The sequence below is a fragment of the Rissa tridactyla genome, chromosome 5 (genome assembly GCF_028500815.1).
Source record: "Rissa tridactyla isolate bRisTri1 chromosome 5, bRisTri1.patW.cur.20221130, whole genome shotgun sequence".
NCBI classification, from domain to species: Eukaryota; Metazoa; Chordata; class Aves; order Charadriiformes; family Laridae; genus Rissa; species Rissa tridactyla.
In genome coordinates this window covers 32,454,668-32,481,046 of record NC_071470.1, presented here as the reverse complement: position 1 = coordinate 32,481,046, position 26,379 = coordinate 32,454,668, and the positions used below count along the sequence as shown (strand labels likewise).

The window sequence follows — 26,379 nt, the reverse complement described above, 5'->3', positions numbered from 1 at the left end:
CAGCACCAACCCCAAACTAAAAGCCAGCCACCTTCTGCAGCACTCTAAAATTGAGAGAAGCTATTGCTGAAATTCAGTTAAAGAAAGCATTAACAACAAAAAAAAAAAATATTCCAGTGGTTTATTCCACACTTTCATAGATACCAACTGGGCCATTCCCAGAACCCGTGCACAGCAGACCTTCCTCGCACCATCAGGTCTAGGCTGTGGCTCCAGGGCTTCAGTGTATGCACACCCACCCATCGTGGAGGCATGTCACCCAAGGTTAATCAGCTTTCAGTGAATCCACCCAGGAAGCAGGAGCAGGTATTTTGGTAACACCTCCTACTCACAAATATCCTAACCAGCAAAACTGGCATATGTCGACTTTAAAACATCAACTTTGAAATGCATCTATAGAAACAGTATGACAAATCTAAAATGGATACACATTATCATGCCATTTGGCCCTTTGGTCTCAGGGTAGTGGTACTCATCACCAATTTAACTGTTAGTACAATACGCAGCTTGATTATTAAAAAGAATATCAGTCTATCTCCTTAGAAAATCTAAATTTTTATTATACATACTGTATTACACTGAAAATACGTACCCAAAGACAGAATATCTTGAATTTACAACTGTACAAAAAAAAAACCAATAGAAAACATACGGGCTATGCTATAGATGTAACATTTTACAAAATGACAGTTCTTGTTAAAGGCACCAGATTCCCAGAGGGCTCTGGCTTAACATTTTTTAGTCTTTTTTTTCCAGTCAGATCTTACTATGAAAATGTGATTCACTCAAACTGTATCATGTCAAAATCTCAAGCTTCTTTCATTTAGACAAGTGGTTTGCACGTTGACACAACTTAGTGAGAGAAGTGACCAATTTCAAACCGAGGCGTCAAGCAACTACCAAAGGCTCCTCCCCATCGCACCCAGCATCCCACAGTATTTAACTGAAAGATTAAATGGCAAAGCTAACAGTGAAAATCAAGTTAACCCACAAAATACTGGCCCAATACTAGAGTGTTAACCGTACTAAGCCTAGACTGTTCTGTATGGAGGTAACTACAAAGCACTAGAGTAGAAAAAAAGAGTTCTGTCTAACGCAAGATGGAATCTATGATCAGAACTCTTGCTCAGCATCCTCCTTGGGCTCACCTTCTTCATTACACTCATTTCACTTTCTGATCCTTATGGCATTCAGGAGCTGTAGGGCAAGTTGTTAAAGAATGCTGGGTATGCATGCATGTGTTCTTTCTCCCCTAAGAATAAAAGTGTTGGATAGGACGGGGAAAAAACACAAGCCACTTTCATCACTTCTTTCTCCAGTATTCCACACTCTAAAAATCAAATAAGCTAACTGATATCATGCCTAAGCTTGCACAGACAGGTGCTTCTTTGCAAGCAAGGGCAAGAGAAGCTGAGACATCCTGCCTTGCTGAGGTGCGGTAACACACTTTGGAAGTTTGGGCTTGCTATTTCCTAAAATTTCATGCTTGGATAAAGGGAAAGAGGAAAGAACACAAAGCTTTAAGAAAACTACTTCTCTGGTCAATTTCTCAGTACATCTGCAAGTCATTCGAGAGTCAACAAATGTTTTTGTTTAATCTTACAGCACACATTGAGCCTCAATGGATAGAATCCAGCTAACATCCAAGTGACTGAATATTCAAGACAAAAAAAATATTAAGTTCCAGGGCCAGATTTTGTTCTGTATGCAACAATCCCATTACATTGGAATTTAAATGCTGATGTTGCCCTTTCTGAATTGTCTGGCATTATCCCTACTTTCAGGTCACTGGCTCGACGATTTCATTCTCTGAATGAAAGAGCTCTATGTAGTTTTACTTCTTACCATATCATTTTAACAATGTTGCAAAAGTTTCCCTTTCTTCAGGCATCTAAAAAAAGCTTTCTAGATTCACAGATGAAGTTGAAGTAATGCTCTAGTATTGAGGGTCATAAAGTCACTTTTAAAAATAAGTTATTTTTTCAGTGTTAAATTGTCTCAACCTAATGACTTAACGGAATTAAAAATATACTATGCTTCTATTTAAATTTTCAATTTATTGCATATGATTGACTTTAGACAAACAGGCCTGGAGGCCAACTTTGTTATGCAGCAAATACAAATAGGTAGCAGCATGGTTAAGCTTCCTACACACTACTGCACTCAAATGACTCAGCTGCATTCTAGAAGGGTGTCTTAAAGAGGAGAGGGACAGCACAAGCCTGAAATGCAGACTTCTGCCAACTAAGTTTAGTGAAGGACCCCCCACTAATCTCAAGTAAGCCAAAAGAGCCATCACACAGCAGCTCCTGATCACTACCAAACTGCAAAGACTCTTTCTTGCATCAGCAATTCACAGTGGCAGTACATGCCCATTAAGTCAGCCAATTTTCTAAAAGTTCTTTCTTAAAAATTGTGTTTGGTACTTGCAGCTTATCTAGCAAGCAGGAACAGAAGTATCATACATGTTTACATGTATGTAAATCACAAGAAATCTTTAAAAATCTGAATGCAGACAAGAAAAGGAATGTCACTTTTCTTAACCTTTCTTTTAAGAGATTAATACTTTCATGTTCTATTGTTAGCCCTTACTGTGTAACACACTATAATCAAATAAGTTAACCATAAAAACGCATTTCTACTGAATTCATTCTAAAAAACTAAAACCCACTACTCATCCTCACTTGTCAGGCCGTTTTCTATCTGTTTAAAGAAAAATCGCAATCAGAATCACAATCTACATTGCTTCTGAAATGGGATAAATACGTGGAAGAGAGCCCCCAGTGTGACAGTTATACGCGAGTAACTTTCACACTAATACATGCATAACGCTCCGTAATGGTAGTGGGTACCATCAAAGAACTCCCCCACTACAAGAACTAGAACATTCTGTCTATTTGCTTAAATAAAGTTAAGAAATGTATACTTTTGGTCACATCTTAAAACACTGTAGAATACAGATCTTCTCATTATTTATACTTGCCCTGTCCTGTTGGATAATTTGTTTGAAAAAACAAAAAAATAAAATGCAATAAAAACTTCCCAGTACAAAAAGACTCTAATGAATCATTTAAACCTCTTTGTTAGTATAAGTGTACTTATGGGATTTGGTCTGCTTTTTTTTCAGGAAAGAAAAAAAAAAAGCCTAATTTTGTCCTAAGAGTTTCACTTTAACATGAACCTCTAGTCAGCCCAAGGTACCTCCTCAGCACCAAACAACAATTATGCTACTCATCTTTGCATTTCTTCCTTCTAAGCACCGTTCCCAACCAAGCACAGCTCCACATACAAGTATTGGCAGAAACCAGACATTTAAGCCAAGCTTCCTTCAAATGATGAAACCAAGTCTCCAAAGGATGAATCCTGACCTAAGTACATATGCCTTCTCAATACATGCAAGCTTTATTTGTACTATTAAAGCCAGATTACACCAGTAGTGTGAACACAGTTATAAAGATAAAAATGTGCTTCTACTAGGAGAGGAGAAGTATAAGGCACATTTATATGCTAGTACAACTGTGGCCACATTAACGATTATACTGATAGAACTACACTGGTAAGAACCACAGCTACAGTCATTCAAAACTTTTTGGATCAGGGCTTGGCGATCAAACACGTTATGACTGCTCAACTAAACATAAATTAACACTGCCTCAAGACAACAAATCTTCCCAACCATCTATATTCAGATATTTGTCGCTCAACCACTTCTAGAGCTATCTTTAAATTAAGCTGCAATTGGTCTCGAGATGTAATAGTTTCACTTCCTCCCAGGTAAGTTGTGCTGTTCAAAGGGCTATGCAAGAGCCATAGATCAACTTCTACCCTAAGACTTACACGGCAAAGAGCTGTCACTTCCAGGTAGTGACAAGCCACTGCTACTTTTTTCTTAATTTTGATTTTTTTTTTTCTTCAGAAAGTTACGATACTGTTTCTTTTGATCTCAAAAAACGCCAAATACAGATTAACTCATGCTGGGCATGGACACTGACAATACAGTGAGTTAACAAAGTTGCTCAATCCCATCCTATGGCCCAAGCATAAGCAAGATAAACATACAGTGGGTACCATTAGACGCTGGACATCTACCACCTGCAATATTTAGTTATACTGCAGCTGAATTACAAAATAGTCAAGCACCGGCTTTTGGTGCTTTAAATGTCCATTCTTAAAATAGAGCCCATGTAGCCAAAGAGAATATTTTCACAATAAAGATCTGTGCCCTCATTTAACGGTAAACCATGAATGACTGCGCAGTAGTCTTCTCTTCCGGTACTCAGAAGTAAACTGCTCCCATCTGCAATCTTTCAGTTGTGATCTCCTTTTCTGGCATCTTTAACTGTAGGAAAACAAAACCACACCAACTTCCCCCTGCTAAGATCACCTCTCCCTCTCCCAAGATTCCTTTTTTAAAAAATAAAAAAAAAAAAACAAAACAAAAACAACCCCAACAAACCAAAACAACCCCAAAACAAAACCAAAGCAAGTTTAACACCATCTTCTTCTGCGTTCACTGAGCCCAGTCAGGTTGAAGAGCCACAACTTTTACTCTGGAGGGTAGTAAGAAATGTACGCATGAATGCCGTTTTGTACAGTTGAATTACTCTATGAGCTGGTTGACTCTAAGCTTGATTTGGTCCAGTCTGCTGTTGCTGCATCTCTTAGGAAACATTAGTTATAGGTTTGTACTTCTTGAATCTGGTCCATTCACCAGTAGCATAGTTCATTTCAAAGACCGTATCAACCAACATAGTGGTACTGCCAGTGCCATCTGCCTTTGGTAAGTCTTCTGTATGCTCACTGAGTTTAATTTGGATGATGTCACCTTGCTCTTGGCAAGGATTCTCTGTGAAAACAAGAACAGGAACAAAATTATACATTTCAGCATTGTATTAGAAAAGGTAAAGAACACTTGATGGAGATTATAAACTTTATGCTGAAAAAAGCCCCAAAACTCAACAAACCAATCCCAAACTGAGCAAGTCATGTCACTAATACCTATAGCCACACAAAGATCTTCCTCCCTCCATACACCAGAGCCTGAGTTTTAAGGATAAGAAAACCAGACTCCAAAAGATGGACTCCAAGGCTAATGTAACTGGAACAACAACAAAAGGCGGAGTAAAGCATGCTGATGTCATTTCTGTCTGCCTCAAGATCCATAAGAGAAGCTTATATTTAAATGGGAGTTGGTAAACTTGAACTACCAGAATTACTTTATTTGGAATATATTTTGTAGTTAAAAGCCTCAACAATTTTCATCTGCTCTGGAAGCCCAAACAGCTTCACTGAAATCATTCATCCAAGACTCGGTTCCATTCCAGTAGAAGTACTGAATGTCACATTTCAAGGTATGGAATTGACACTCAGGAAGCTCAAGAATACCACAGTTGGCAGCTATCTACCCAGCCTTCAGAAGATGCTGACATTATTACTGAAAGAATTAATGTTGTTATATACTTATCTCTATATGCATATGTGAATATATGTAACAGACACACTTCCAAAATAATATTTTACCTTGCATTACAAAAAACTGTCCATGTAGATATTAAAGTACACCGTCCTACTGCAAATTGAAGTAGCATCTGGTAGTAAGAGCACCATCATTAATGCAAGATACACAGAACTTTTAAAGCCCAGGGATCACCACAGTAACTCTACCCTGGTCATGTTCAATATTGTATTGCATTAACACTAATGCGTGAGCCACATTTAGGCTCCAGCACTCCAGTGATAAGAGCCCTCAAATACCAAATTAGAAACCTGAGCTAGTGCAGATGATAGAGTTCACTTAAGGACTCTTAAGCCCCTTCTCATCTTACATCTGATAATCTTCTTGGTAAAACAGCCTTGGTCTATCAAGGCAAATATATGACAGGATCTAGCTATAAGACAGCTTCTCTCCCAGCACAATACCTGTGGCTACCTAAAGTACCTGAGACAACAGTTGCTACATTTCTAATACTAAAGAATTAGCGAAGAGGCTCTGTACTATGCAACCTATATCTCAGCTTGCTGTGAAAGAACTTACGTTCATTGGTCTTTTAGACAGGCTACTAGGACCTAACCAGTCTGCTCACTGTTCTGACTGGCTGCCTTGCTTCTCCTCAACCCCTAAGCTATGATATTATGTGTTCAGTTATGTATACATTGTGAGCCTTGCACTCACATACACATGTTTAGAAATGCTAGGCTCTATTTCAGATTTGTGTATTCAAAAGCAAGCTAAATTAGTCTCAATACATGCCTCTGGATCCTGCCATGAATCCAAGTATAAGAGCCTTTTCTGGCCTTGTAACTTTGTTTGCAGTCTTGAACATTTCCTGTGCAGCATACATTTGCTCCCTCTGCAACAGATAAAACAAATATGAATTCCAGTGGAGAAAACACTGCCAACAGGTACCAAATTAATACCCACAGACAAACATAAGAGTAAGGTGGAAGTCTATAGACCTACAAAGAGTAAAAAAGAAAAGGCTTAACCTCAAGGCTTTTCTTCCTTAATGCTTAACACCTAACACTTACAGCAGTGACAACCAGTTTCTGAAACTGGAAAAAAAAATATCGAATCTTTAAATAGCTACAGAAACATGTGCTAAAAAACTTAATGTTTACATTATCAATTTTGTGTTCTTTATGACATTAGGAAAAAAGGAGAAAAACCCCAATGCCTACTCCATAGTCCAACAGACCCAGGCTTGCAATAAATTCTGAGGAATTTTTTTTCTTTAATAAAAGAAGTAAAGGTACTAAAAAGAATGTCACCCAGCTTCTTAAAATTCAGATCTTGCACACCAGGCTTACAGACATGCTTAGCGAAGTCTCAAATCAGCTGCATCTTTAATTAGTTATTTGCTTAACTTCAAGCATGCACATAATATATACCAACATACCAGCAATAAGAAGCTTCAGGATGTAAATAATTGCTGTTGAGTTTCCTCTCCTCCCCACTCTCAGGCTTTAGAAGATGCATAATGGGTGTGTGCATGTGAAGGGATCAAGAAATAAAGGCTTTCACCTTAGAATGATCTGCTGATACCTTTTCTCCTACCACTGCAATGATGGGATCCCTTTTAGCAGTTTACATTATATGCAATTGGCTGGGCAACAGCTCTGCTGGAAATACACCTTTCTCCCAAAATTCTTTATAATGAGTAACACAAGATTATTTTACATAATAAATAGCAGTAAATAAAGACATCCTACCGTAACATTAACACTGCAGAAATAAAAATGTTGTGATTTACATTAAGACAGCAATACTAACGAAGCCACAGAACATTTTCATTATCTTTGGTTATAAAAAGCAGCCTCAACCACTCCATGATCCAAATGCCAGGAGCTGCCAACATACTAAATGAGATCCATAATAATATTTGCATTTTCCAATCTACATCAAAAGCAGTCGTCAAAAAGAACCTGGTTTTACTTACTGTGAGAGAGAGGCTTTTTTTCGGTGGTGCCTGTTGCTGAGTTTGGGGGGCCACTTGTGGTGCTTGTGCCGCAGGGGAAATGGCAGGTGGTGTCGTAGGCGTTAGGGGTGAGGTAGGTGTAGCTGCAGGTGGGTTAGAGTTACTGTTGTACATGGGTGTTCTTTGTTTGAATTGTGCAGGAAGAGTTGTGGTAGCATTTGGAGCTGCAGGTTCTTCAGTCTGTCTGTTAGTCTGCAAGGCCTCTCGTGCAGAGCCAGCTGCAAAAACCAAACAGGATAATTAAAAACATTATAGTCCACAAACAGGGATTAGCATCACCAATGGCCTTTCAAGAAAACTAAAAACTCTGATTATTCCATTTTAGCATCACAATTTAATAAGCCATCTAATATCTGTATGAAAAACCGAAGAGCTAATGGCTCTTTCCACTCAATTATCTTCACCAGTAATTAGACAACTGAGTGACCAGCTGTCCAGTATGGATTACACTACACTATACTTAACGTCAAGTTTCATAGTTAATTAATATCAGATTTATTAAACTGAAACCGCTTCATTTACTTTTTAGCTTATATTGCTATAACCAACTGTACTCCGACCCTACCATGATTATTGCTGTACTGTTATGTAGAAGCCAAAACCATAAAAATATTTCATCAGTTTTTACCTAACATAGCAGCACCTTCCAAAGGAAATGGTAATTAAGTTTCAGCCAGTAACACATACTGAAAATACACAAGTTCTTAAACAGATGACAGAATTAAATGTAGTCTTCACAAATCACTCATTATTTAGACACTAACTGCTAAGAGGCTGAAAACCCCAGAGTACTGACAAATCCTAACTCTTGTTATTTCTCAAAGTCAATCCATTCACCTGCGCTTAAGGGAGTTACTATTCTGAACCTGGTTGCAGGTGGAGGCTACACATACTATCAAGTTACTGTAATTTCATAAGTTACCATCTGTCTAGCAAACACTCTAGCCAGTTACATTCTTTTGCAGCTCTCAGAAACAAGCAGAGCCGCTTAAGTACCCTTCACGAATCTCACGAGGTTTAAGTTAATCTATTCACATTATGTTCACAGTAGACTAAAAGGCAGATAGATACAAAGCAGCCAGAGCTACACTGATGCCTTTCAGATCAGATTTTAGAGAACAAGAGGTCTACCACTCTGCATCTAGGCACAGATACAGCATTGGTTTTAACAATATGGTTATTACCCAGTAAGATGTGGAGCAGGATAATGAACACTTGAGAGGACAAGCATTTGTAACAATTAGTTACCCATTAATTTCGTAGAAATCTCTGAAGTTTTATTACTGACTTCCTCTCATGTCAGAATAACTGACTTGCATAAAGTATGTCCTAATTATGCAACCTCAGATTACACGAGACCAAATCTGTGGATCTTCCGTGTGCATCTTGTATCAAGGAAACCGCTTTATATTCCTTGTCCATAAGAAGAGCTAGATACCCCATACTCCAGAAGGAAAAAAAATAAATTAGAAAAAAAGTAGAGAACAAAGACAATAGAGAATTTTAAACTAGGCTTTTCCTGCTGTTGAACACAACGCCAAGGCTCTGGAAAATAATACTAGCTGCTGACAACACTGATGTGCTGTTGGCTGCGTTCCTTCTGGAGATGCCAATTTTCTACCAGAGAAAGACTTGCATGGACCTTCACAGAGATTCTGAACTGTTTCCAAGTGCAGTGATCAGGTTTTGCATAGAGACCAACATGCTAGAGCTCACAAACAAAGACAAATATTACAGTACCAAACCACAACAAGCAAGAGTAAAAATAATGCATTAAACTGAAATTTGGTTTTCTGTTAACTACAAGGTCTGGTAATGAATTCCAGTCACGCACATCTGTTAGCACAAACTGATATGCTCCTCTAAGACTTTACATGCAGCAGGGAAGGAAAAGTAAAACCAATTGTGTTAAAATAAGAGGTGTAGAAATAAAGGATTTGTACAAACACTTTTTTACTACAGAATATTTTCTAGAATTGAAAATAATGTAGCACTTTTCAAAATACGTAGGAGCTCAGCTATTAGCTATCAGATTGTTAAGAAAAAGTAAAAGTAAAATGCATGGCTTCATCCCAGCCTGGGTGAAAGTTATACGTACTTGCCCCTAGAAACTTACCTGACTCTTCAAAGCAACTGTTTTGTAAGTGCATGCATATAGATCTGCGTATGGAGTATGTAGTCTAGACTTATGTATATTATTGGTGTCTCTTTAGGGATAAAAAAATGCTGGATTTTCTATTACAGAGTAAAAAAAAACCCAACAAACAGTAAATTGCTTTGCTTGCTTGACTTAACTAACAGGCATTTTAAGACTTAAAAATAACAACCATTTTCTTTATTTAGGTTAAATGACATGTCTGGTTACCCAAAGGCTGGGTTCCTGCAATGGATTTTTAGACTGCTAAGGTAAAGTTTCAGTAGAGTTGAGGGACAGTAAATTTATAAATAAAAGAGATAGACAGTAAAACCCTATAGAGCTGGAGGTATTAAGGTGCAAAAGCAAAAATCTGTCTTTTACCTGGCTGTGTTTCAGAGCTTGGGATATACGAGGAAGACGGCACCACACTGGGGGTAGCAGGTAAATAACTTGTAGAAGGTAGTGCAGGCTCATTGTTCAATGAGCCAAGTTTCTGTAAAACAGAAAAGAAAGTGTTACAGCCATACCACGTATACTCATGTGCTGTTTCTGCATTTTAAATACATTTACAACATTAGTTCTGCTACAATATTCCTTTTGGGAACTTAATTATGAACTCCTCTGTTAGGGCAAGTCTGCCCTTTCAACCCTAACTCCCTATACAAAATTCAGACATTAGAATTACCCTAGGAGAGAAAAAGCAGCTTTTATTTCCCCTAATTCAGATCAAAGTTGCTTCCAAAGGCACAACCTGAGCCAGGAAAAAAACTTTTACAGAGAACATACTTCTGCAAAGAAAGTCAAGCTGCTGTTCTTTTGTCCCATTCCTCAGTTAGTACTGTGGAGACCAAATGATGAAATTTGCGCAGATGGTGCTCTCTGAAGAATTACATTATAGAAATAAGTGATCTTCTGCTGGAGCAAGCATGTTCTTCACTATCAGCAAGCAGAAACCTGTGTTCATCCGTAGGCAAAAGGCCTACTAAAATATCACCCAGCAGAATGCAAAGGCCTCTGGGACATAAGCAAGCAAAAGGCAGCAGTAAAAGCACAGGTAAAACCCTGCTTCCACTGAAGAGGCAGTCAACACGAACATGATGGATGTCATCTAGGATCAAGCCAAGAAAATGCCACATGTGGCATCATGCATGATATTGCGCACACAGCACAGAGACAACCGCGTGGTATCTCTATGAAGATCTTCACTTTAATCCAATCCAGCCTACAAACATAAGGGGTTGACAGAGGAAAGACGTTTGGGGGGAATAGGTCTAGCAGAAAAATCCTTTAAGGTAGCGTTACTATACAAAATTAAGATGGATACTCTGTAAAATGTGGAGCTTGCCAAAAAAGATATTCTCTTCTTGTCTTTCCGCAGAGTGCTGTGACCCTCACTCCTGACACAGGCCTACCAATATCTGCCTATATGTTGGTTTTGGCATGTGTGCCATAGATTGCTACCCCCATAACCACGGGACCAATGTTGCATGTGCTTACTATCAGGCTCTAGAGGAGAGAACCCCTGGCTTACCAACCAAGACACAAGTCTTTTACATGGAGTGCTCTCCAAAGGCAAGTGTTGCAATGTCAACACACAGACTTTAACAGGCAGAGCTAATCATGACCACTTAAAATTTAGAACACAAGAAGACACTTAAGATTTGAGATGCATTTCTATCACCCCGAGAGGCTTGCAAACACTAGCTGCAGCAGCCTCAAATTATCTGTTAGTATCTAAAGAACCCAGTTGTCCAAATTAATTCCAGGTCAACGCTTGCTGGAGTAGTTTCTAACTTGGAAGTGGGTGGAGGACCTAACATTCTTGTAATAACTATGTCCTGACTGAGAAAACAAAGCTGCATTGCATTTTTACTAATAACGCTGTATCTGAAAGGATATGAAAAAACCCTCTACACGCAACTCCTCCCTCCACTCCCCAACTGACCTACCTCTAGAAACAGGTTAGCTTTTTCAATGGATCCTAAACAACTTTTGGATTAAAAAGACAAGATGACTGTTAAGACAAGGAGTGGCCACCTCTGAAGTTTATGGGTTTTAAAAAGAATAAGTTTGTAAGCCATAGGTAATTTGAATGGACACCAATTCCACTGTATTTCTCCTCCCCTATCAGTAGCAATGGGACTGGCTAAGCACAGTTACATATAGGTTCGAAGACCTCAGAAAAAAGTCTGCCTTCTGGATTAGAGCATCAATTCTCTAAGATTACAAACTAAAAATGGAGAAGAGAACCACAGAACGGTACAGGTACTAGTGTGTAGGTTCTTTTCTCGAGCCAGAAGACAGATGAGTTGTAAATACTTCCTTCTTACTTGGCTGCTTATATTCAGCTATCCCTCCTGGGCATAGGCCAATGACAAGTGATCCTCACTGTGGGCACTGTTCCACTAGGGTCACAAAGGATGCACAGGCACCAAGTGAAACCTGCAGGAACTCCCAAAAATGATTGTACCTCTGTATGATCAGAGAACCCTTCCATCTCTTTCATCTCTGACAGAAGACTACAATCCTCAGTTACAGAAATGCCATACCCCATCACAAACTTAGAACAGCAACAAGAAAACAATCAAAAACTTTACCTTCATCCTGCTTCCAATTTTTTATCTAGTTTAATGAAAACATAATGGAATTTTGAAATAATTATGTAAACATTTTTACATTAAGAGGCATATTTCAAGAAGTTAGTAAAATATCATTAGTGTTTAAGTGTTTTAGAATACGTGCATCATGGTTTCCTCTTTTTTGTTTGGTTGTTTTTTGTTTGCTTTGGTTTTGTTAGGTTTTACCTGTGTAGACACAAGGCCAGCAGCATAATCTGGGGTAGCATTTTCTACTACTGTTTCTTCTTTGGCTTGCTTTTCCACAACTTCTGTATCTATAGCATAAAAATAGAAGTCAGTTCAAGGAAGTTTCCTGAAATACTGAATCAGATACACCTTTTTAAACAAAGGTACAAAAATGCATTTCTCAAAGTCTGGTAAAACATGCTTAAAGAGGTATACACTGAAAGGTTGGTAGATACAGTAATCTTCATACACAATTTTATAATCAACACAATTATGAACTGAACTACAATGTATATCCACCAAGATACAGTAACTGAGTAATGAGGCAGAACCGGCTAATTTCATGATATTAGGAAGCACCAAAACCGTAACAAAAGTCTAACTGCAATTAAGATTTTGTTATGAGATGGTACTAATTTTTTCTTGTGACAAATATAAAATGGTTGTTTTGGGGAAACTATGCTGCCTAGTGTATCTTCCTGATATGGTTAAGTGACTGCACTGTCACTTGACTTAACAGCAGTATATCAGATATTATTCACTTGTTAAGATCTCTCAGCCAGGATTCTGGAGTGCGCTATAAGTTTTGTCAACGTTATTTTCCATTAATCTACTTGGCCACATAGCCAGTAGAAAGAAGTATACCAAAATATCTCAGAACAGTTCCAGTACTGAAGCCACTCACACACCTATATGCTGCCCAAAGCACAAATGACTAGTTCAATCCTTTAATGCAACTGAGTTGAGTTATTACCTAGGCACTTGGCAATATGATAGGGAGCATTAAAAAAAACAAAAAAAGTTAAAATCCTCCCTTAAAGAATTTTTGGCTGGGTTTGGTTTTTTTCTCCCCTCTCCTTTTTTAAAGTTCATCTGAAATAAGTTTTAACAAATGAAGAACAAAACGGTACTACAAATCTAGATCCTATTTCCAGGTGTATTAATAGACTTTGTAAAAAGCATGCTATACCAACCTAATGTCTTTCTTCTTCTCTTTGCTTCACGGCCAGCACCTACCATATCCAGCTCAGAAATATCTAGAAGCTAAAGAGACCATAAAGAATATAATAACCATTGCCAAATTTATGTAGTTTACCTGTAAATATTATCCTTAATTTTTTCTTTAATACATTGCTACTTCATTCAAAACAGCATCAGAAATTCACTTTAGATCAGGGAGGAGAAAGCAAGAGATTACGAAACAGTGCACCCACCTTTACTCCTCTTTCTTTGCGCAAAGGTGTTCTTGAAGGAGGAATAGGAGTTCTGTTTCCAGAAGGACTAAATACACTAGGTGCTGAAGTACTCCTGAACGGAGCTTGTTTTGGTATTCCTTTGAGTGGTGCTTAGGGAAGATCAAAAAAGGCAACAATTGTAATCTATATATTTAATTAGTTACAAAAAGCAATAATGAGGAGTTCTTCGGCTTTTCCCCTTTTTAACACACACACCCCCTTCCCCTTTAACTTCAAATGTTCATAGTGTGGAAATGTCTGTAACACACTATGTGTCACTCCAAGGTCAATTAGGTTTTACCCTTCAAACAAGGAGTAAGGGCCAATCTCTAGGCTAATGCTTGCAGGCCCATTCTACATGAAGTAAGCAAACAGGAGAACTGCTATCAAAATACACTTTTCTCACATACATTGAGGCTTTCCTCACCTATAAACTTTGAACACATAAAAAGGTATCGGGCATGAATGTTCTGAATCCAAATATTGCCAAAGCTACTCTTTGAACTTTAAGATCTAGTTACTTGGTAAAACTGTACTTCATCAAAGATTCTTAGCGAAGCTTCTGCAGGGCCAAGGGCTCATAATCTATTGGAAAGGTAAATTACTGCTTTACACAGGGGTTTGAAATTCTGGAGCTGCTGTTTGCACAAGTAGGAAGACCCAATTTGGATCTATATTGCAAACAGAAAACCTACTGTCTCTATACTAAGTAGAAACTGCTACAGCTAGAAGAAGCTGTTTTCCCCCAACTTTACACCGTTACCCTTCTACCTCACACTTAATGTAAGCGTTGAGGACAGCATTCTTTCATCAACTGCTAAAAAATCAGGGACACATATACATATCTATCAGGTCTTTGAGCCTCCTGACAATCTCATCATACCCTACAATTTGAAGATAAACACAGAATTTTAGTCTGAGGTTAGATACTCTGTATGCCTCTGTATGTTGTACTGAAAACCTTTGTACCACAGGACAATTCTCTCTGACCAAAGTGACTAAGTTTCAGCATAGTAAATCCCAGCTGGTCCCATAACTCATATTTCCAGAGACCACTTGGCTCTAAACGCTAAGTCTAAAAACTAGCTCCATTAGTTCAATGGCTAAAAAGAATGCCAAGAAGAGCTAATGGTCGGTTTCTATCCTGGGACAATTCAAATTACAACTATACTTTTTGCATTTGCTGCATGAACATATGGCCAAATTTTGGTGCTCAAAAACTCATCTTAAATAGCATCAAAGTACGTCATAGCTTCCGGCCACTACACCAAGAAGTCACTCAAATTTTACATCTCAGCATCATATTGGTGGTCAGAAAAGTTATACTTGTGCACTGATTTGAAGTATGTAGCTAATTTTGAACCCTCCTCTTCTTCCTAGACAAAAACTTATTTGAAAGATTCAAGCAGCTCAGAAACTTCAGCAAACAGCTGAAATCTATTAATGCAAAGTTGAAGAATGATTATACATCTTTGTGACGCCCATTAAATAGAAGCCACTGCACAGTCTTGGCTGCAGGGAACACACTGTCCCCTCTTCTTTCTCCACGCAGAATTATACAAATACAAGATAGTTTCAGTCTAATTCAAAGTATTTCAAAGAGCACAGCAGATTACTGTGATCCACTCTGCTCCCTTTTGGAGCAATATGGCTTAGTCAGGAATTATTCCTGGAGTGATGCAACTTAAATTCTTACCAAAGTCTATAGGAATGATCTAGCTGCGTACATTTTAGAAGCATGGCAGATATACTTGTCATTTAAGAAAAACCTCACACTTGTGTTTCTTTCTGACAAGACACGTCAGAAACATTTAAATATCAGGAGAGATGAAGGCAGAAAGGGAGAAATCCTTGGCTTCAAAAAGAATTAAGTTTTTGCAAAAACTAGATGGTAATTTTAGTCTTCATCAAGGCTATTTTATCAGATTTTCTTTCCGGGAAGTGATGAAAGCGAGCCATACTTGTCGTATCTATCTTTTTGACCAATCCCCTGCCTTTGGCATGGAAAGGCACTCCTGCAGTCTTCTTCAGCTGTTGTGCAGTTTCTGTTGCTAAAAAAAAAAAGCTTTAGTTATTACACAATATGTGCTGAAAAAACACAATACATTGCTTCTTATACGAAATGTTATTAACTAATACATAAAAAGATGGGAACAGCAACAAAGAAAGAATTATATTTTAATTAAAACCCAGATCATTTATGCAAGGTAAACACAGTATTTGGAGAAAATGCAAAATCAATATGACTATGCAATTGACAACATGGTCTAAGCTAAAAGAAATTATCAGAGTAGGCAATTTACTTAACAGAGACTGAAATAATTAAAGAAAGTTCCATATAGCATTATAAAAAGTTACAAATCTTGTATTTAACCAGACCAACTACTCAAGTCACCCGCAAGAAAGAAGCAAGCTGCTGCAACAGAATAGCAGGTACCGTAAACTATTTTAAGATCGCTTAAAGCGGTTACCAATACATATATGCACACACACGCTGCCTTTTGTTAGCAAAACCCCTCTTGGCTTTCACACCCTATATAGCCATATTGAGCAAAAGAAAGCATCAATTATCAGCTCTTGTTCCCTGTTGCAAAAACATGTGGCAAAATAAAACTAGGTGCTCATTTCAGTTTTGTTTCAGGAGCTTTAACCAAAGCTGTCCCTCACAAGTCCTCACAACTAACTGTTAAATATACCCATGAGAGAATATAGCTGTGCTTTAAAAAGCTACAGCTTTTTGTATGCCTTGAAATCTGAACAGCATTTAAATCAAGATTAGCATTTTAATGTAATCATGGCCAAAATGACTTGCACCTGCTCTTCCACACATCAGTCTATCAAAGAAAAAAAAATAATAAAATCAGCCAGCAAAGCTCTTAGAAAATTTTAATGTATATCCCCATTGGGGGGATATTCTCCCCACTGGAGAATAAGACTGAATATAGATTCTCCTATCACCATTTAATTTGTTACTCAATCTTATCAACTAGCTGTAATACTACTTACACTTCTGCAAGAGTTCAGCTCTGAGAGTGGCACTTTTAGGTTTCCTTTTCAGCTGGAAGTGTTTCACTGGGGGAGTAAGTGGTCCAGCTAGTGTTGTCAAGGCATTTTTGTTTAAGTATTGGCATTCCAACGGCAACATAGCTGAAGTTTCACATTCGCTTACTGCATAAAGAGTTAACACAATACACATGGGTATTAGCACCTCTTTGATAGCTAATTACAAAACATTTTACAACTAGACTCTACAGGTGTTTTCAAATTTTAGATTACTTGTTTTAAACTTAGTTCTAATTATTACACAGTATATAACCAGTTATTAGGATGTTTGTTTTTCACATTAGCTTCTTAAGAGCTTCCATGTTAATCATACCTATGCAAATTATAGGAATCTTAAATATGCTACTTTTGTCAGACTAAAAGACAACAAAAAAGACTGAGTTCTCAGATTCCTTAAAAATTACACATAAAAAGGAAGCTACTAAACAGAAGTCCAAGCCAAAAGTGTGAACAGACAAATTATCACTTGTTTATAGTAAGAAAACAAAATGCTTCCACCTCCAAGTCATTTCATTATTGGTCTGCTGCAATCCTAACTCCAAGACCTTGTCTGCCCATTGATGCCTGAGGGCTTTTTCTAGTCAATGTGCTAAATCAAACCCACTGAAGTAGGAGTAGCTTTGCATCACCATTTATTACGTTGTTTGAAGCAGCAATTGTGCAAGTGCCCGAGTCAGTATTTTCGGCTGCTATGCAATCCATAGCTAGTTGGACATCAGCAGCATAACTCTTCTTGGGATCAGTCTCCCCAACAGCACCTATTATTTGTTGGCTAGAGGAGGACTTCCAGCAGAGATGCACCCCATCCGCCCAACAGACTGGTGGTGCTTCCACACACACAAGGCTGTCCACACAAAGCACTGCAGAAGCAGGGCCTTACTGTCTTCTTTAGTACTACAACATACAAGACAGAGCAATATATGAAAAAGCTCAACTTACTAAGCTGCAGTAAGTCTGACAGCTACAGATAGCTATCTGATAGCTGCAGATAGCTAACTACCTATCAATGCACATACAGTCCATCTATGATACTAATGAATCCACATTAACTTGCATGCTGCCCTTCACAAACACTCAGGGCAATACCTGATGTGCAAGTTCTGATGATGTGTGAAAAGATAATTTAAGAAGTTACCACTCCTCAAATATCACAGTTCAGTAACATGCCAGGTCATGAACTGTGGCAGTTAAGAGACAAGACATACTGCTTGTCCTGCTACCAATACTGTTAAGATAGCAAGAATGCCTGTGAAATGACAGGTTATTTCTGAAAAAAGGCATCATATTCCTGTAATTTTTATTGACAGAAGAGGCTTACCTTTTTCTCTAAGCTCTCCTAAAATATCTTGAACATTGGGATTCTGTTCTTCAAGATCAAGGTTAAGGGAGCCAGTATCTGGAAAGGATTTTAAAATATCAGCTACCATTAAGACCCAGGGGTCTGAATCCAAGGTAGCGAGCTGGATAATTTCAGTCAGTGCCCCTTTCATCTAACAAAAAAAGAAAAAGAAAATCAGCCAATTGGAGACAGTTTTAAACAGATTATACTTGGTTTTCTTTTTATATTTTAAAAATACACTAGCACAAACATGCACAATGTTTTACTACTGGGGAAGGGAAGAGGGAGACCATTTCAACACAGTTATACATTAACTCTAGAACTAAGTAAAGAACGAACCAAGATAATTTTTTTTTTAAATATTGCTTTCGGTCAATCTAACCCAAGTTTGGTTTGAGCTTTTGGCAGCTTGAACCTTTGTTTACTACTGAACATTTTTACTAAAAGCAACAGGCCAGATTCTCACATTACTGTGGGACATAAGGAGACGCTTATATTCCCAGTGTACCCACACCTTATATTCAGTGATAAGAATATACAACTAGAATAAAATAAAGTTATTTAGAACAGGCATCTAAATGAAGATGTGCCCCTTTCTGGAGTACAGAATAATACAGCAGACAGACCAAATCTGCATCATATGAACAAAAACTAAGTCCTCAAAATGGTACTTAAGCTTAGGCCAATATAATGTGGGTTTGTATTGTTTGACAAAAACTACATATTACAGAAGTACACCCAGTCCTCTAATACAACAAGCAACAAGATTTTCCATCTATCCAAAGTTTACATAATCAGAAAAAAATTATTTTTCTTTAAGCATCTAACCTGAGAAATGTAATATAATGCTTAAGATTAAAAATTATTACTGTCGTAGTATTATTTTTTTTTTAAATTACTGATCAACATGTCTGTTGGCACCATGAAATGACATAAAAATCAAGGTGACTACAGCCAGGGTTTTACACAGTGTACCTTTTCAATTAGTTGTTTCACTTCATTCACAGGTAAGCCTAAACCCCCCAAACAAAAACTGAATGCTTGCTTTTTTTTCCTTAGTAAGTAAACTCTTACGTAAGAATTAGAAGTATTAGCTTCATAGAACTAAGATGTTTGAGATATGCTGTGTGTCTATCAAGCCACAAAACAGAGTAAAACCACATAAAGTATTTAGGCATACTCTGTCTGTATGGTATTAACATTGAAGCATTTACAAGCAAGCATAAGGAAATCCCTGAATTTTGACTTTTCACAACCCATTGTGGCACATGTAGCTTAGTTACTGTCTACATGTTTCTGAGCATGTGGAGACAAGCAAGATATTCACCTTCATGCTGTATTTCTTTCCCTTTACTTAAAATCAGCCTTTTCTTACATGAAAGTTTCATAAAATAAGCTCAATCCACCCATGCAACTCTAAGAAATAAAAGTTAGATTTCTGGTCTCCATTTTCTCCTCCCAAGCACTTTTAAACCTCAGGGGTCAGGCACACATTGACATTTCTCAATTCTTTCCATCCATACAATGTTATTGCCCTCTCACTTCAGAGAGGTCTATAAGTGCAAGATAGGGGCAATTTGTCCTTTACCCATTGCATGTTTTAGCACTCATAGTAATGCGCTTGTCTAATGAACCAGATCAGTTCATCTGACTGAAAACTAGCATCTCCCCACAGCTTTAAGATTGATAAGCCTCTTGGTGTGGCTGACTACAGTCGCACAAACCCTAGAACCAGGAAAAGAGTGGAGCAGAAAGCAGACACTACAACAGTCAGTTACCACCTTCGGCAGGACTATTGATTTGGTTTGGATTAAAACTGACCCCACACTGTTTAACATGCTGTCAAATTTAACCAACACTTATCCAAATGAAGAGCATCAATTTCTAAGGTTCTAGTCTTTGTTGTCCTCCTTTGCTCATTTCTTTCTCAGTAAACATAAAAAACCCCACCCAGATTCCACACAGACTTGTAAATCTCTCTATTCTAATCCTAAACTGCGCATCACAAATCGCTTCTCCTACAGTGGATGAGGACAAGTGTGAATACTATCGAAACAAAGTCCCTTATTCTCTTACCTATCCTGTAGGAATTACAGTACTGATTTATGCAAAACATTTGAAAATTTAAAACATGCCATGAAAGCCAATGAAGCTATGGTTTATTTATAGCTCTTTTACAAGCTTTTATCTGGACATCACTAATGCAGGTAAGTGTACAGAATGTAATTTCCTCCATCAAAGCAAACTCCGCTAATAATTGGAGGAAAGATTTTTCTTGCGTTCTCCCAATTTACCCTTCATATCTGCTCCACAAAACTCCTATTTGTAGCAAAAATTCACAGAGCTACATGTCTATACTATGTATATTCCTATGAAGCTCTTGTCTGGGCACGCTACATCCACTCTGCTCTCAAGGCAGCTAAAAGTTCAGGCAACCTACTTAAAACACAACCCATCGCTTCACATGACTTTGGTTCCTTCAAGAAAGGAGCCCTGAAACAACTTGTTTGCCTAGCACCAGGCAAATAGCATTATCACAAGGTCTCACAGCAGAAAGAACATGGTGAAAGAACAGTCACTGTCACACACAGGGAAGCAAAGCACACTAGGACGTGCTGTGAGCTAACCAGAGACCTTGCCTGAATACAGGTTTGCATTTAACAAGCCTGGATTTGAGTTTTGACTCAGGCTTGTCTTCAAATGACAATTTAAATACACGTTCCCAGTTCACAGTTGAACTGGCAGCTGAAAAAAAAAAATTTAATTTGCAGTTTGAGAATGCATGAAACGCAGCTACATACAGTTTTTCCTGTTTTTTTATAGAGCACAGCCATGATCCCAAGCTCTCAATTGTGTAAAACTGCAACACTGGGTCAATAATAGTCCCATCAGCTCCAACCAGCGTCTTGTTAAGCATGAACATCAAGATATGATGCAACATGCTCTAGCATTTCTCTCATCCAAAACTTAAGGATCTCAAGTATTTTTCTCAGCCTGCTGGCACCAAAAAAAAAAAAGCATAAGGCATGACTAGAAACACCTAACAAGAAAGGATCAGGCAGGACGGCAAAAGTCTGGGAACAGAGACAAAGGGAAATTAATAATGGCTGTGCAGGAAGAATACGCAAACAGCACCGTGGGAAGGGGTAAAAAAGGAAATATTACTAGAAATACACAAAATGATAGCTCCAAGATTACTTCTTGCAAAGAATTTCCATTCGTTTGCTTTATATTAAGCCTAAATTAATATATGTGACTATACCTTTAGACAATTGCATCAACAGCTGGCAAATAAAGCCAATCAAGTTTTAATCTTTCAGGGGTCATAGAGAAGGTGATATTTGATAGGCATCTGCATTATTACAGAGCATTTTCATTAAGCTAAAAGCATTGGATTGGAAGTACAGTATTAATATTTACGCAACACAAAACTAGGATGGATCAAATATCACTACTATATATGTTTTGTATTTTAATCATGAAAGAGTAGAAGTGGCCAAGAGTAATATTAGATTAAAATATACCATATTACATCACAGAAAAAATAAGAACACTAAATGCAGACCAGAAAGATGCACAGCAGCCTGCCTGTTCTGAAGACAGAGGGAAAGGCAGGTGTCATGTGCCTTCTTACTCTTTTGCAGTAGCATGAACAGAGGACTCCCGATTCACACAGCCAAGCGAGAAGAAACAGTCTTAGCTTTTGCTCTCTTGCCACTATTGTCACAAAAGGGCAGGCCACTGCCAGGATAGGCAGCCTCTTCCTCTCAAGATAATTCAGAGTGCACAAAAGCACATAGTCCTCATTCCAGACTTGGTTGTAACATCAGAGTCTAACCCTGAACAAATAAATGAAATGCTGGCACAAAAAGAAAACTTGCACTTGCCATTGTGAATCAGGTTAACAAGGATATAATATACAAAATAAACAGAAGTAACTGTTCTGCCAAATTCACAACTGAAACTCCAGTCAGCACTACACTGAGCTTTAGGCATCATTTCAAATAAGCATGATTATGTGGAAAAAATTTAGCAGATGAAAAGCTGGGGGGCAGGGAGATTCAAGAGTTAGCAATTTCTGCCCAGAGAGTAACAGTGGGAAAGGATATTTTTGATAACTGCCTACAAAATACACTTAACTTAAAATGAAAATGGAAGCCAATTATTCTTATTAGTCAGCAGGAACAAGCAAGCAGTAATAAGGTTCACAGCCTGATAAAAATTTAGGTTTATTACCTATCCCACAGGAGTATTATGAGGATTAAGTCACTTGTATCTATACAATATTTGGAGGGTTGAATGAAAACTTTATGAAAATTGAAGGATATTACGTTTTAGAAAAAAACACACTCAAGCAAACAACTGAGCTTTCAAGAGAGCTCACTGAAGATTCACTTGTCCAGACTGAAGCTTTCACAGAGATTTAGAAAGGACCAGCAGCCAATTAAACCCCTTCTAAACCAAATACCACCACTCTTTTCTAGATTCCCACATAACTTTTTACTCATATATCTGCTCCCAAATGGTTTCCACATTACTCTATGCCTCAGTGAAAACGCTATTCTAGAGAAACAGGAAAAAACACTGATCTAAAATAACTAAGTCCAATCTGTTATCTAGAGAGGGAAATATCATTTAACATGTTACATAACAAACCAGTAACATATCCTGCATCCACTATTGAGATTCACGAAGCTTTACAAAGCTGATGCAATATATTTTCCAATACTATTAAGTTTCCAAATGCCAGCTCAGTGCTTCTCACACGATTGATACAGACTGGCACATGGCATGGAAAACACACATATGACTTCTTAAAGAGACTAATGAAGTACTTTCACAGTTAAGTTTAAACATTTTCAGATACAGGACTGATTTCCAAATGACAAATTTTACTTCCAGGCAGCTACAGGTATCCTATACTGGTGTATTTCTGCTAGCAGAAAGACACCATGCTTGGCACTCCACAATACATTGATGAGAGAATACTGCAGAAAAGTACACACCACAGCACACATAATACTGAACACAAACACATATATATGTATGTTCTGGGTATTGTATGCAAGATACTCAATGCCAGTTAAAATATCAAAAATCTTGACAGTAAGTTATGTACCAAATCTTCACAAATAAAACCTGTTTTAGCAAACTCACCACAAATGATGAGTATCTGGTAAGACAATGTCCCTTTCTGTCAGCAGTTTGGTTACACCAACTATTTTTACCATTTATAGAAGGAAGTCTATAATGATAATAGCAGACCTACTAACAACGTTAAGGATTTCTGTGTCATGAGTTTTTCATTTTTAACAGTTTCAAGCCCTTCATCTCAGTTAAAAAAAAATGGTAAAAAAAAATAATCACATGTCCCCGGAATAATCAAGATGTAACAGCTACTTTGCAAGGGACTGAAAAATACGCTAAATCCCTAGATCTCAATCAAGCACATTCCGTTTAAAATGAAAGCTTAAATTTACGACTGGATTCACAAATGCTACCAAAGTAGTGAGAAATCCCACAATATTTTTTGTTACAGAAGTACCAAAAGCTTTATATTTGGAACACAACTGGCCACTTTAGCAATACACTAAAAGGCACAGCAACTGACTTGCTCTTCTTTACATACACTTTATCTCCATGGCTAGTAAAAGCACAGATCAAGCAAAGCTGCTGACTACCATTTTCCTCAGAAACTGTTTGAAAAGTTCTTTTACCCACCCAGTGAACACTCCTGCAGCATTTCAACAAGTTAATTCGGTTTGCTTGAATGCTGCTCCCTCAATGAGGTGGCATGAGTGTTAGTTAAGAAGGTCCCTACGCTTTTTTAAGCTCTCTCCAATCTAAAAACATCACTAATTTGTTAGCTTTTTCTAAGCACTGCAATACTAATTTCTTCCAAGCTACTTGGATTTTCACACTACTTCAGAAGAATTCTGCATATGCACAGTTCACACGAGCTTATGCATAGCTCCTCATCCCCCCTTCTGGCCTTGCTTATTTTGCTTGTCCAAAACATAACTGCGTTTGTCACACACAAGGAAGATAGCTTGTGCACTGGACAGGCACTAAACATGAATATAATGTTTTAAAAGTTACAGTAAACACCCTGAACAAGAATATATTTTTTTTAAAGTGACACAAATTACATGTAACACAGTGAACAATCATACAGATGCATGTGGCAAGACAGACATCAATATACACTAAACTATTGCTTGAAGGTGATGCTTGTCCATTTTCAGCTTAGAAGCACACAAAAGCTGAGCACACAATAATCCAAATTACGTATCACATCCCCACACCCTGCCTAGTATGTATGTATATTAAGCCTAAGCAGCAGCTGTGTCCTAGCCAAGAGTGAGACTGGTGCAAGCACAGCTGAGGATACTCTACACAAGAAGGTGGGGATTAACTACACACCACCTCCATGATTGTTACCAGGAACCAATACCATACACAGTGGAAACAGAACAGGCATTCTTAGAACCTGGCTAAAGAAACTGAAATACTTCCCAGTCATTCTCCAGCTATTGCCCCAAACATCAGTAGCTGCTTACTGGTAAGAATAAGCCAGCTGCACATGAGGTATTGTCCAGGGACAAATGAATAAGCTTTTCTGGATCTATGACAACTGCTTCAATTGCCAGCTCAGACTCAAGCCGGCCAGCTTATTAGTGGGGGTAGGACAGTAAAGGAAAGCACCAGCTATTCCCAGAAAGGTAAAAAGAAGCAAAAAAACAGCATGGCGTTTTTCCTCAAGCAAGACCTAACTGCAAGAAGGTGGGAAAAAGCACTGTTCAGTGCAGACTCTAGATCTTCCATTCCCAAAGTTTCAGCACTTGCTGCTGTCCTTCCCAGAGCCGAGATGTTCGACCTAGGGACACCTACACAGCTGCCAGTATTAAGGAAGAAGAACGAAGGAAGCCAAACAAACAAGACTGTTCCTAAGGGATCACGCCTCTTTGTCCTACTCTTAGAACAAGCACAGCCACAGAAAAGCTCTCTTCCCCAAAGGCACCTAAACTGTATCAAAACACCAGCCCTACGCCTCTGAGTCCGTGTGGAGGCATAAGATGGGTTTCAGGTCAAAACTGCTTTCCGAAGCCTAGTAGCAACCAGGGATTCCCCGAAGAGCAGGAGGAGCAGCAGCAGAGATACCGCTCCACTCTCTCCCTTAATCACGGGGAATCTGAGCACTTTTTCCTCACAGCGAAGGCCGAGCCCTCCGAGCTGGGCCTCAAGGCACCGCTCTGCCAGCCACGGCCTCCTACAGCCCCCTCCCCGAAAGGCCGCAAGGGAGAAGCGGGGATGCCTGCGGGGACCAGCCTCGCCGTGCAAACCCCGCCGAGCACGGGCGGGCACCTGCCCTTGAGGAGCAGCCGCCGCCGGGCTTCTCTCCACCTCAGGGCTGCCGCCAGGCCGCTCCGACCGCACGGCGTCCCCCGCTTCTCCATGTGGAAAGAAAAGGGCGGGCGGGGTAGGTGGTGCTGCCGCTGCTCCCCCTCCCCCCCCGCCTTCCTTCTCCCCTCACGCCATCTCCGACAGACCTCTCCCCCCCTCACACACACACGCACCCCGCTTCGGTTAAGCTTCCCGCGCAAGCTCCTACACCCGGCACTCACCTCATCCACCGCCCGGCGGGGCAGGTGCAGCATCCCCAGGAGCAGCTTGAGCTTGACGGCCGAGGAGAGGCCGTGGAAACAGAGGCGGATGTTGTCGATCACCGAAGCCGTGAGCAGCGAGGCAATGCTCGGCGGCGCCCACAGCTCGTCGGTGGAGCCCAGTTTGTTGTGCAGCCACAGGCCAGTGTCGCTCTCCCGCATCGACGCCATCTTGGGAGCGGGGCGAAAAAAGAGGGGATTCTCCACGGGCATTTTATGAAGACACCTAAAGGGAGGAAGGGAGGGGGTGAGGACCCCTGCGGGTCGCCGTCTTGTTCGTAAGCCAAGATGGCGGCGCCCTGCGAGGTTGCGCTGGGAAGGCGCAGATTCTGCCGTAACCTAAAATGGCGGCGCCCAAGCAGGGAAAAATAGGGCGGCTCTTCTCATCCCTCTCTCAGATGCAAAATGGCGCCCGCCACAGCTTTTCTTCCGTATTGCAAGATGGCGCCGCCTCACCGCCGAGGAGCCTGCCGGTCGGCCCCCAGTGGCTGTTCCTTACAGTTGGCCCTCATTTCTCCGGCGCTCTCCTGGGCAGGAAAGGGCCGACAACCAGGAGCGGGGTGCCGAGCCACCGCGGGACCAGGCGGCACAGTCCGGAGCCCGCCCTTCCCGCTGAGGATGCCGGACTCCCCCAGCCGCCGGCTCCCGCCTTCCCCTTCCTG

General features: G+C 39.4%; 1 protein-coding gene across 2 annotated transcripts; it reads right to left on the bottom strand.

The window, feature by feature from the left end:
* Positions 1-536: 536 nt before the first annotated feature.
* NELFA (negative elongation factor complex member A) lies at positions 537-26,325 on the bottom strand. 2 transcript variants are annotated; one of them, XM_054202536.1, is made up of 12 exons: positions 26,057-26,325; positions 25,679-25,943; positions 18,033-18,204; positions 16,658-16,819; positions 15,613-15,702; positions 13,631-13,761; positions 13,391-13,460; positions 12,417-12,505; positions 9,994-10,105; positions 7,437-7,693; positions 6,251-6,350; positions 537-4,846 (listed from the first exon to the last, which is right to left on the bottom strand). In XM_054202536.1, the coding sequence occupies exons 2-12, from the start codon at positions 25,928-25,930 to the stop codon at positions 4,662-4,664; spliced, it is 1,620 nt and encodes a 539-aa protein (XP_054058511.1). In that variant the 5' UTR covers positions 25,931-25,943; positions 26,057-26,325; the 3' UTR covers positions 537-4,661. The 2 variants fall into 2 exon arrangements, with proteins under 2 accessions (XP_054058511.1, XP_054058510.1); XM_054202535.1 differs by having other exon boundaries at positions 25,679-26,325.
* Between the last annotated feature and the right edge of the window lie 54 nt (positions 26,326-26,379).

Excerpts from the sequence above, each read along its gene's own strand:
- NELFA (XM_054202535.1), bottom strand. The coding sequence starts at position 25,930 with ATGCCCGTGGAGAATCCCCTCTTTTTTCGCCCCGCTCCCAAGATGGCG. Across the intron at positions 16,820-18,032 it reads AGGAGAGCTTAGAGAAAAAG|TAAGCGAATGTGAAACTTCA; the intron begins GTAAGCCTCTTC and ends CTCTTTATGCAG. Across the intron at positions 13,461-13,630 it reads GCAAAGAAAGAGGAGTAAAG|CTTCTAGATATTTCTGAGCT; the intron begins GTGGGTGCACTG and ends TGGTCTCTTTAG.